This window comes from Onychostoma macrolepis, chromosome 01 (assembly GCF_012432095.1).
Source record: "Onychostoma macrolepis isolate SWU-2019 chromosome 01, ASM1243209v1, whole genome shotgun sequence".
Taxonomy (NCBI): Eukaryota; Metazoa; Chordata; class Actinopteri; order Cypriniformes; family Cyprinidae; genus Onychostoma; species Onychostoma macrolepis.
This window is the reverse complement of record NC_081155.1, coordinates 3,973,120-3,984,744: the sequence shown is the minus strand read 5'-3', so window position 1 is coordinate 3,984,744 and position 11,625 is coordinate 3,973,120. Positions and strand designations below refer to the sequence as shown.

Genomic DNA, 11,625 nt, shown 5'->3' with positions numbered 1-11,625 from the left:
TGGACATATGTACTGTTACAAGCCCCTTTTAGCAGTCTAGGGGTAACAGGGGTGTAACAAAATGGGGAGAGGCTGAGAGAACTGCCGTCTCCAAGTCCCAGGGCAGGTACTCAAGAATACTCAGTAACACCAGTTTTTTTTAAGGAAATAACCCACAATGTATTTTATTTAACAAATTGTGGAAACAATACTTAAGGCTTCAGGAGGGGAAAAAGGCCAAAACAACAAACAAAAAGTTCCTCTAACTAAGGTTTTAAGAAATAACTTACCTATCAAAAGAACTGGTTAGTGTCTTCTGCTAGTTAGCGAAGCATTATAAAACTATCTAAACTGATAACAGATTGGAGATTAAAATAATAGCAGATTTGTCTAATTTTAAATTAATACTAAAAACTGAGATGACAATTCACTTCAGCCAGAAATGTACTTCTGCTTTGGTAGAATAAATATTCAGCGACACTTTATTCTCTATATAGTGTTGATATGGCAGCTAGTAAATACTGTAAATTTGGTTATGCTAGCATGTGTGGAAATATTTAAACCATGTGTGTTACAACTTACCCCGTGTTAGTTTGTGCCCTGCGCTCCCCTACACATTTTATTAAGTTATTAATTCCCTGGGAATCAAACAGGGATGGCACTAGGGTTGTGTGCGCATCAAGATTGAGATTTCATGCGCATTAAAATTATTTCTATTGAACCAGCACTTGGACAGCAAAATGCAACTGTTTCAGGTATCTTTAACTTACTGTAGCCTATAAATTCATAATACCGATATCCCCATCTGACAAAATTAGATTACTGTTACTGCATAGCAACAGATATAGATTTTTAATCATGGTATTATAAGCACAGATTTTTTAGGACACACACACACATTTAGAAATGACTAGATTATATGAACAGATCGGTTAGCATTTAGCATGGTCTGTGGCAGACTTCACTAAGTGTCAGGGCAACAAAATTCAATAAACAAGAAGTTAATATTAAGTGATTTAAATCATGAAAAGAAATAGTGTCTCTGCACACAACAGTGTTTCATTACTGAAAGAATTTACCTTTTTTGAATGCCTTGAATCAGTGATTCACTGATCCATTCATAAAAACAGTTTTTTTGTTCCTGAAAGAATCAGCAGTTTTTAATGAATAGATTGAATAAATGACTCAGTGGCTCAGTCATTAAGACAGTGGCTTTCTGCCACCTACTGGTAATTTTAGTATCATTCTATTTTTTTCTATCATTTACATATTTTTGTGTTTATATTTAAAACATTAATTTCATAATATTATTTATGCAATTTGTAAGTGCAAATTGTAATTAATTACACTTGTCGCTTTAAAAAAAAATCACACCTGGAATCACACCCATTACTTCAGCATTCTAGCACTTTGCTCTACTGATTGAGAATGCATTGTAAATAATTGCTTTAATAATTTGAATGTGATGAATTATCAACTAATTACGTACCTTCCTTTGTAGGTGCGTTCAGATGTAGTATATAAGGTTTTATTAACATCAAAGTGCATACAGCACCAAGTTTGACAGTTGAGGCAAATTCTGTAAACACTGCTTTGAAAAATAATTAGTGCTGGGCATAGATTAATCTAGATTAATCTCATCCAAAATAAAAGTTTTTGTGTACATAATATATGTGTGTGTATTGTGTGTATTTATTATGTATATATGAATACACACCCATGTATGTATATATTTAAGAAAAATGTGTTGTATATATTTATATTAATATAATTTATATGATATATAAATATATTTAATATATAAACATATGTAAATACATGATGTAAATATTTTCAATATATATACTGTATGTGTTTGAATGGCATAGTGTATAATGTTACAAAATCTTTTTATTTCAGATAACTGTTGATCTTTGGATCTTTCTGTTCATCATAAAATCCTGAAAAAATGTACTCAACTGTTATGATGATGATGATGATAATAATAATAAATGTTTATCAGTATATTAGAATGATTTCTGAAGGATCATGTGACACTAAAATATATTCAAATTGAAAGCTGAGTACATATACAGTAAATGAACATACTTTCCAGAAGGCCAACAATTCACTAAAAATGTTTTTTTTTTTTTTAATGAAGTATTCTAATTTGTTGAAATAGTTGGTGGGTTTTTGTTAAATGTGAGCCAAAATCATCACAATTAAAAGAACCAAAGATTTAAACTACTTCAGTCTGTGTACACTGAATTGATTTAATACACGAGTTTCACAATTTGAGTTGAATTACTGAAATAAATGAACTTTTCCACGACATTCTAATTTATTGGGATGCACCTGTGTGAGAGACGCATTCAGAATGATGGTCACTGTCTAGGGGGCTTTGTTTTCAAGTGTGCAACTCACAAAACTTTTATTATTTTATTTTATTTTAGTAAGCTGAAATTAATCCAATTGACTAAATTAATCAGTTCTTTCAACTTTTGGGAAGTATTTACAACTGAATCTGTGGAAGACCACATCAGATGAAGACCTGATCTCCAGCTCCTGATCAATCAGTGTGATGGCAGATATCACACATTCAACAACAGAGACAGACGAAACACAGATCAGGTCACAGAGCTGATAGAGAAGATGAAGCGAATTCTGTGAAACAACAGAGGGCAGTATTCAGCGCAGGGCATTTCAACATGCCAGAGAAAGTTCCTGGAGGCTTTTTTCTAGTTGGGTTGGAGTGCTAATAGTTACTGCAGTGATAGTTTTAGCAGCAGCAGCAGTTACAGGACAGGGTTAGATAACAGGTGAAGATCAGTTAACAAGCTCATAGCAAGTGACAGAAGAAGAAGAAGAAGAAGAAGAAGATTCACATAGACAGGATCCAAAATAATTATGATTGTCTAACTAAATGTTTGTTGACTAAGAAGTGAAAGCTTACCATAACCTTTGATGCTAGTTGTGTGTCCAGTCAAACTATATTGTAAATGCATCTGTCATTTAGTAAAGCCCTTCACCTGAGACTGATGATCAGGTTGTGATGTGCCTTCATTCTCAGAAACCACAAACAAAAGTACACACAATTCTGGGTAAGGCAAGTTCATTTATAGCAAATTTCATACACAAAGGTATTCAAAGTGCTTTACATAAAATGAATTAAAATAATCACAATACATTCATAAGGACTCAAAACTGAAAAAAAAATAAATAATTTAAAATCTATTTAAAATAAATTTAATTTTAAAATATAAAATAAAGTAAAAAAGAGCATACATAAATGTAACCATTAACTACAGGTTCATTGCTAAATCACACTTCTGCTGTTGTTTATTTATGCATTTTAAAAATTGACCATTATGAATGCATACTTGTTATATAAAATACAAGCTTTATTTTTCTGATTATTCTAGTTCTTTAATCTATAAATCATAATCAGAAGTGTAATTTGAAATCATAAAATATTACCCTTGTTAAATATTTCATTTTAATACTGTAAATAAAAAAGAACATACATTTTTTATTTTATTTTTATTTTTCATTGGCAGGAGATAAAGCAGTTAAAATAATATAAAATAGATGGATATAAAGCACATATTGTTTTTATGCATCTCAGTACATTTATATTAATTTGTCATGAAATGGGATTTCCAAATGAGTGTTTCCTCCACTGCTTAAAAGATTCAAATAAAACAACCAAATGCCTGGATGAATTTGATGTCTGAATATCAACTTGCACAACACTCATTCACCACTTTACAAAAGATTATTAAAACTCACACGTAAAAGTATGAGGAGGAGACATTATTTATTTAAATAATATGAATATTCAACATAACATAACATTCAGACAAAAAAAGGTTAAATGGGGTTCTGTATAGAACAATAGAATTCCTGACTCAATTTAATCAACACTTTATGGCAAAAAGCTTCTCTTTAAGGAGAAATGTCTTAAATGATGGCATAATACTTGTTTAACAGGTTATTTATTTATTTATTTATTTTCAGGTGATAAAGTATGTTTACAGGCTGTTTCATTAAATTTAATAAAATGTAATAAACTGAATTAAAACAAACTTAAAATAAATCGATAAAATATTCGGTAACACTTTACTGCACTTTACTGCATCAGCAACAAATGAACATTCGATATGATTCATAGAGTAAGTAATCAATCAATTCTTATCAGCTAAATGCGTCATAATATATTTGTCAGGGATCAGTCACAATCCTCACAGTCACCACCCAGCACAATCACCCGCTCACAGTCACCTGACTACTGATCACACGCACCTGCTGCCACTAATCAACATCAGCATATAAACACACACATCCCTACTTCTCATTGTCTAGTCTACTGTTCACCTTGATGGACTGATCTAGACTCCCTCTATCGTATGCCTTACCGGCGATACTTACCCCTTGGACTCTCCACCAATCCTCCATTGAATCCTGAGAAATCTGATCTAAGATTATCTTCCCACCTGCAAATGAAAGACACTGCATCAAGATCACATCTAAGCACTCTGAAACCCATAACATCTTGCTCACTCACCTGCCTTTTGCCACTCTCGTTCCTGTTCCCCAAGTTCCCTTCAATAAACCATCTTGTTTGTCACTTACCTGTTGTGTTAGACCTTGCTTTGTGACAATATTAACTACCTAATAACTTATTTTATTAAATAATGAAGTAAATTAATGTTAATTACCACATTGGGTCGCAGCCATGCCTTTAAACTTCCAGTTGTCTGCTTTAATTAATCATTAGCTAATGATTTGCATGGGTATCATTATGTTATGACTTTACTTGTTGAGGCACTCGACTAACTAACTAATTCAAAATCTATAACCACAATGACATATTACTTAACAATTAGTTAATAGTCATGTGCCTCAACAAGTAAAGTCATAACATAATGATACCCATGCAAATCATTAGCTAATGATTAATTAAAGCAGACAACTGGAAGTTTGTAAAGTGTTACCAAATATTCTATATAGACTCTTTTCTTCTAAGAGTATATTCTCAGGATTAATTTAAGAAAAAAAAAAAAGGTAAAGCAGGAATCATTAAGTAGGTAAAACACATGTAATGCCCATAAAATATGCTAGTTTAAGATGCTGGGGGAAAATACCTTTTTCATGTTGGCTCATCTACTTCATTCAACCTTAAATTTCAAAAGAGTTGTTGAAATAAAACACAGCCAAGCACCACAAAAAGGAAAATCACAAACCAGACTGTACTATACAATTCTATTAGATTAATTAATGTGTCTGCTAATGTGGATTAATGTGCATTTGCCTTTAAACATTTATAGTGATTATCCAAATGAATTTGGCATACGATGTCTGAACTTATAAAGCTTGTATTGTCACGGGTTGCTTTAGCTAAGACAAGCGCACGACAAAGAGTTTCAAAGAATCTTTAGTCTTTAATCAATCCACAGAATAATCAGAGAAGGAGTCCAGGAACAGGACCAACAACATCCAACATAACATTAATAACCGTGAGGGACCCAGCTAACAGAATTTTGTTATAAGAACATTCTCCAAATATTGAGTGTTGGTTCTGGGAACATTAAAAAAAAAAAAAAAAAAATGTCCAGTTTTCTTGACGTTAGAGGAACGTTTTTAAAAGGTATGATGTTCATCAAACGTTCTTTCAACTTAATTTTGATGTAAAATTCAACATTCTAGGAACATTGATTTGCAACATTACGGGAACATTAAATAACATTCTACTAACATTAAGGAAACTGAATATTTTTAAGGTTAGTATGATGTTCCTGAAAAATTCTCTCAATCATTCAAACGCCTGCTGTGAACAAACACTGAAAGAAAGAGACATAATAACACAAAATACAACTTTCTTCAGCCACAGCCTTAGATGAACTGAAGATAAAATACATTAAATCTCTCAAGATCTGATTAAACAACTCCACAAACAGCATCACCAGCTTCAATTATTACTAACCAGACTGACTTTACATCTTTTGCAGCAATTGCAGGTGTTTGGGAGTGTATAAATACTGTCACTGTTAATTGTTTGTTTAATTTTTGAGGTAAATTTGTATGAAAATGCTGCTTGCAAAGTCATTGCCTGATAAGGCAGTCCAGCATTAATCCAGCTGTGTAAGATTTCAGATGCAGCCATTATACAACTCATATGGAGTGAGATTAGTCTCAGTAATAATTCATGCAAAAGACATGATGCAGACATGCACAGCCAATTTTACATTCATCAGACCTAACTCCCATGCACCAAAAAAACAATTCACATGCAAAGAACAGAAATTATAAATTCACAAAAAGCACTTCACTTGCACAAAATAAAATTATATATTCATAAAAGAAGTTTCATAAATGCAAGCACAATACACAGATTATTATTAAATCTAAAGTTTATTATACAGCAAGCACCTTGATGTTGAAAAGTCATCAAATTGACATCAAACTTTGGGGTAAAAAAAAAAAATGTCCAGTTTTCTTGACGTTAGAGGAACGTTTTAAAAGGTATGATGTTCATCAAACGTTCTTTCAACTTAATTTTGATGTAAAATTCAACATTCTAGGAACATTGATTTGCAACATTACGGGAACATTAAATAACATTCTACTAACATTAAGGAAACTGAATATTTTTAAGGGATCAGTCACAATCCTCACAGTCACCACCCAGCACAATCACCCGCTCACAGTCACCTGACTACTGATCACACGCACCTGCTGCCACTAATCAACATCAGCATATAAACACACACATCCCTACTTCTCATTGTCTAGTCTACTGTTCACCTTGATGGACTGATCTAGACTCCCTCTATCGTATGCCTTACCGGCGATACTTACCCCTTGGACTCTCCACCAATCCTCCATTGAATCCTGAGAAATCTGATCTAAGATTATCTTCCCACCTGCAAATGAAAGACACTGCATCAAGATCACATCTAAGCACTCTGAAACCCATAACATCTTGCTCACTCACCTGCCTTTTGCCACTCTCGTTCCTGTTCCCCAAGTTCCCTTCAATAAACCATCTTGTTTGTCACTTACCTGTTGTGTTAGACCTTGCTTTGTGACAATATTAACTACCTAATAACTTATTTTATTAAATAATGAAGTAAATTAATGTTAATTACCACATTGGGTCGCAGCCATGCCTTTAAACTTCCAGTTGTCTGCTTTAATTAATCATTAGCTAATGATTTGCATGGGTATCATTATGTTATGACTTTACTTGTTGAGGCACTCGACTAACTAACTAATTCAAAATCTATAACCACAATGACATATTACTTAACAATTAGTTAATAGTCATGTGCCTCAACAAGTAAAGTCATAACATAATGATACCCATGCAAATCATTAGCTAATGATTAATTAAAGCAGACAACTGGAAGTTTGTAAAGTGTTACCAAATATTCTATATAGACTCTTTTCTTCTAAGAGTATATTCTCAGGATTAATTTAAGAAAAAAAAAAAAGGTAAAGCAGGAATCATTAAGTAGGTAAAACACATGTAATGCCCATAAAATATGCTAGTTTAAGATGCTGGGGGAAAATACCTTTTTCATGTTGGCTCATCTACTTCATTCAACCTTAAATTTCAAAAGAGTTGTTGAAATAAAACACAGCCAAGCACCACAAAAAGGAAAATCACAAACCAGACTGTACTATACAATTCTATTAGATTAATTAATGTGTCTGCTAATGTGGATTAATGTGCATTTGCCTTTAAACATTTATAGTGATTATCCAAATGAATTTGGCATACGATGTCTGAACTTATAAAGCTTGTATTGTCACGGGTTGCTTTAGCTAAGACAAGCGCACGACAAAGAGTTTCCAAAGAATCTTTAGTCTTTAATCAATCCACAGAATAATCAGAGAAGGAGTCCAGGAACAGGACCAACAACATCCAACATAACATTAATAACCGGCGAGGGGACCCAGCTAACAGAATTTTGTTATAAGAACATTCTCCAAATATTGAGTGTTGGTTCTGGGAACATTAAAAAAAAAAAAAAATGTCCAGTTTTCTTGACGTTAGAGGAACGTTTTTAAAAGGTATGATGTTCATCAAACGTTCTTTCAACTTAATTTTGATGTAAAATTCAACATTCTAGGAACATTGATTTGCAACATTACGGGAACATTAAATAACATTCTACTAACATTAAGGAAACTGAATATTTTTAAGGTTAGTATGATGTTCCTGAAAAATTCTCTCAATCATTCAAACGCCTGCTGTGAACAAACACTGAAAGAAAGAGACATAATAACACAAAATACAACTTTCTTCAGCCACAGCCTTAGATGAACTGAAGATAAAATACATTAAATCTCTCAAGATCTGATTAAACAACTCCACAAACAGCATCACCAGCTTCAATTATTACTAACCAGACTGACTTTACATCTTTTGCAGCAATTGCAGGTGTTTGGGAGTGTATAAATACTGTCACTGTTAATTGTTTGTTTAATTTTTGAGGTAAATTTGTATGAAAATGCTGCTTGCAAAGTCATTGCCTGATAAGGCAGTCCAGCATTAATCCAGCTGTGTAAGATTTCAGATGCAGCCATTATACAACTCATATGGAGTGAGATTAGTCTCAGTAATAATTCATGCAAAAGACATGATGCAGACATGCACAGCCAATTTTACATTCATCAGACCTAACTCCCATGCACCAAAAAAACAATTCACATGCAAAGAACAGAAATTATAAATTCACAAAAAGCACTTCACTTGCACAAAATAAAATTATATATTCATAAAAGAAGTTTCATAAATGCAAGCACAATACACAGATTATTATTAAATCTAAAGTTTATTATACAGCAAGCACCTTGATGTTGAAAAGTCATCAAATTGACATCAAACTTTGGGGTAAAAAAAAACAAAAAAAACACCGGTCAAAAATGCAGATCAAACTGATGTCAAAAAAACTTTACGGCCATTTGATATCCATACACTGATATTCTTGCGACCACCAAAATAATGGCAAGAAAACTTCAGAAATGTGCCACATACGCAGCTGGTATGAACACAAGCTATGACAAGAGTGGCCGAGGTCAGCTCCTGTGGCCGTGTTGGACCCCTAATGCACTGCAGACATGTGCAGTGTAAAAACCCCTTATTGACACTGCACACGTCTGCAATGTGTTACGGCTCTGTCACGGCCACCAGAGCCGAAGCGTCCCAGAAGCGGCTCTCCATGCTGCTTCTCTAAAGATAGGTGCCTAGTCTATTTTTGAAGGATACCGCATCCAAGCCACACAGTTCAAATACAAAATAAACATCCTGTGCAGACTAGAAATCTTTCACCCTTGTCACGCATAACTGAACTTTTAAGTGTATTAACTTTGCATGTAGGCTACAGCACAACAAAGCAGGACATAGCAATAAACACAACAATAAACACAATTAAACTGGACAAAACATAACCATTTAGCCAACTTAACCACAGTAGAACCCCAAAAATCAAGAAAACATGAAAAAAAAATCAAGAAAAAAAACATCGGACAGGCAAATCACATGGTCTTGCAAATCCAGTTGCATCGCTTCTGAAATGCTCCTGGTGTGAACTGGCACCGCGTGGAGGACGAAACAAAACATTGTTGGAGCCATGACGTGCCACAGACGAGTGCAGTGTAAACAAGGGGTAAGGGGTGGTGTTTTCTTCAGTCACAGTGAAACATTTCAGGTTTTTCCCAACACTGTCACTGACTGCTCAATAATTTTTTCAATGAAACTGAATTTTTGTGTCAGTTGGTAATTTTTCTCAGTGACTGACACCATTCAAGTTGTATATAAAAACAAAATTCCAGTGGTGATATTAATTTGGCGAGATGCTGTGACTGACAGATGCATATTCACAGTGAATCTCCTCTTTTCTGAATCTGACTGTAGCGTCACTGAGAGACTCTTCACGCTTCTGGAAACTGACAGCAGAGTACAGGAGCCCATCACAGAGGACTGTGGGTGACTGAACAGTTGAGTAAAGTGGATTCTGTGAATCAGAGGGGATTGTGGGTGACTGAACAGTTGAGTAAAGTGGATTCTGTGAATCAGAGGGGATTGTGGGTGACTGTACAGTTGAGTAAAGTGGATTCTGTGAATCAGAGAGGACTGTGGGTGACTGAACAGTTGAGTAAAGTGGATTCTGTGAATCAGAGGGGATTGTGGGTGACTGTACAGTTGAATAGAGATGAGTTGGTTCAGGATCTAAATGGCGCCTGGCATCTTGAATGTCTTCTTGAGTCTGTAAGAAGTGAAATCTCCAAAACATGAAGTATAGAATATCAGCTTAGACATTTCACATTTTGAGAGGTAGATTATAGTTGTGAAACTCACCGTTTCATGATCCCCTGTCTGTCTTCTGTCCGCTGATGAAATGATGGTTGTGTGAACAAGAGAAACATCTGAGATTCAGAAAATGTGAGATGATTTTAACTGCATGTGTATTTCTGACCAGCAGAGAGAGATAAACTCAGATTTACTAAATATGCAGTAATGCGTGTTTGTGTGTCTCACCACGTTTGTTGTGTTTCAGTTTGAATAAGATTAACGCTATAACCAGAGCCAGCAGGATCAAACCCACAGAAACAGCAGCGGGCACAGAAAAGACTGAAATCACACAAAGAGATTGTGACTGAGAAACAAGGTGAACTCATAACATCTATCAACAAATATTCATAAAAATACATACATCTGACGCTAATGTTTGAGTGATAAGATCACTTTCAGCTCAAACTGAGAAACTGAGTTTTTGGATCTCACCAGACTTTTTGCTGGTCTTTTCCACTTTTGCTGTCAGACTGAAAGCACAATCACAGCATGTGGATCGTATGGAAGTTTATTTCCATCATGGACGAGGAATATAAAAAAAGTTATTGTGACTTTTTAATCTCATAATTTTGAGATATTTTCTTCTTGCAATTTTGAGTTTAAGTCAAGTCAAGCCACCTTTATTTATATAGCGCTTTTACAATACAGATTGTGTCAAAGCACTTAACAGTATCAAATTGGAGGACAGAGTGTCAGTAATGTATAATGATAAGATTAAACACTCAATTTTCAGTTAAAGGCATTTCATTATTGAATTCAGAGATGTCATTATCGAGCTCAGTTTAGTTTAAATAGTATCTGTGCAATCAAATCGGCGATAATCGCTAGAAATGAAGTGTCCCCAACTGAGCATATCTCGCAGTTCACATTTTTCCTCCTCAGAACCAGTGGCGGATATAGAAAATGGATAATTCACATCACCCGGCTCAATAAAAAAAAAAGAAAGAGAATGAAAGAAAGAAAGAACAAATGATGGACTGGTCCAACAGTTCTTTGTTACAATGAGAGGATTTGCGAGCGTGCAGAATTCAGCACTAAACAATGGCGTTTTAACCTGTGACTGGATTGATTCATTGATTGGCCATTGTGTTCAAAATCAACAGATATGTCTGTGATTGGCCACAGTGCTTAACGCTGCAAAAACACGTTGAAAATAGAAACCTTTGACATTCTCTGCACACATATGCACTGGAGCGACTGGCAGAAAATCCAATATGCTATTATTTTGCCGTTTTCCCTTGCTCAAATCACTCGCTCACAAACATTTTGATGCAAATAACCATGCCACAGCGGGCCAGACTAAAAAG

General features: G+C 34.3%; 1 protein-coding gene and 1 long non-coding RNA gene across 5 annotated transcripts in view; one reads left to right on the top strand and one right to left on the bottom strand.

Moving 5' to 3' along the window:
• LOC131547811 (uncharacterized) overlaps positions 1-11,625 on the top strand; it is a 181,390-nt gene that overhangs the window by 102,407 nt on the left and 67,358 nt on the right. The window lies entirely within an intron of this gene.
• LOC131547548 (polymeric immunoglobulin receptor-like) overlaps positions 7,777-11,625 on the bottom strand; it is a 33,938-nt gene continuing 30,089 nt past the window's right edge. For 3 of the 4 annotated variants that reach the window (XM_058788217.1, XM_058788208.1, XM_058788231.1), the window contains 3 exons: positions 10,505-10,597; positions 10,325-10,392; positions 7,777-10,232 (listed from right to left, as the gene is read on the bottom strand). In XM_058788217.1, the coding sequence (XP_058644200.1) occupies positions 9,807-10,232; positions 10,325-10,392; positions 10,505-10,597 (587 nt within the window). In that variant the 3' untranslated portion in view covers positions 7,777-9,806. The remainder of the gene's footprint in view (positions 10,233-10,324; positions 10,393-10,504; positions 10,598-11,625) is intronic. The other variant, XM_058788224.1, reaches the window with a different exon arrangement.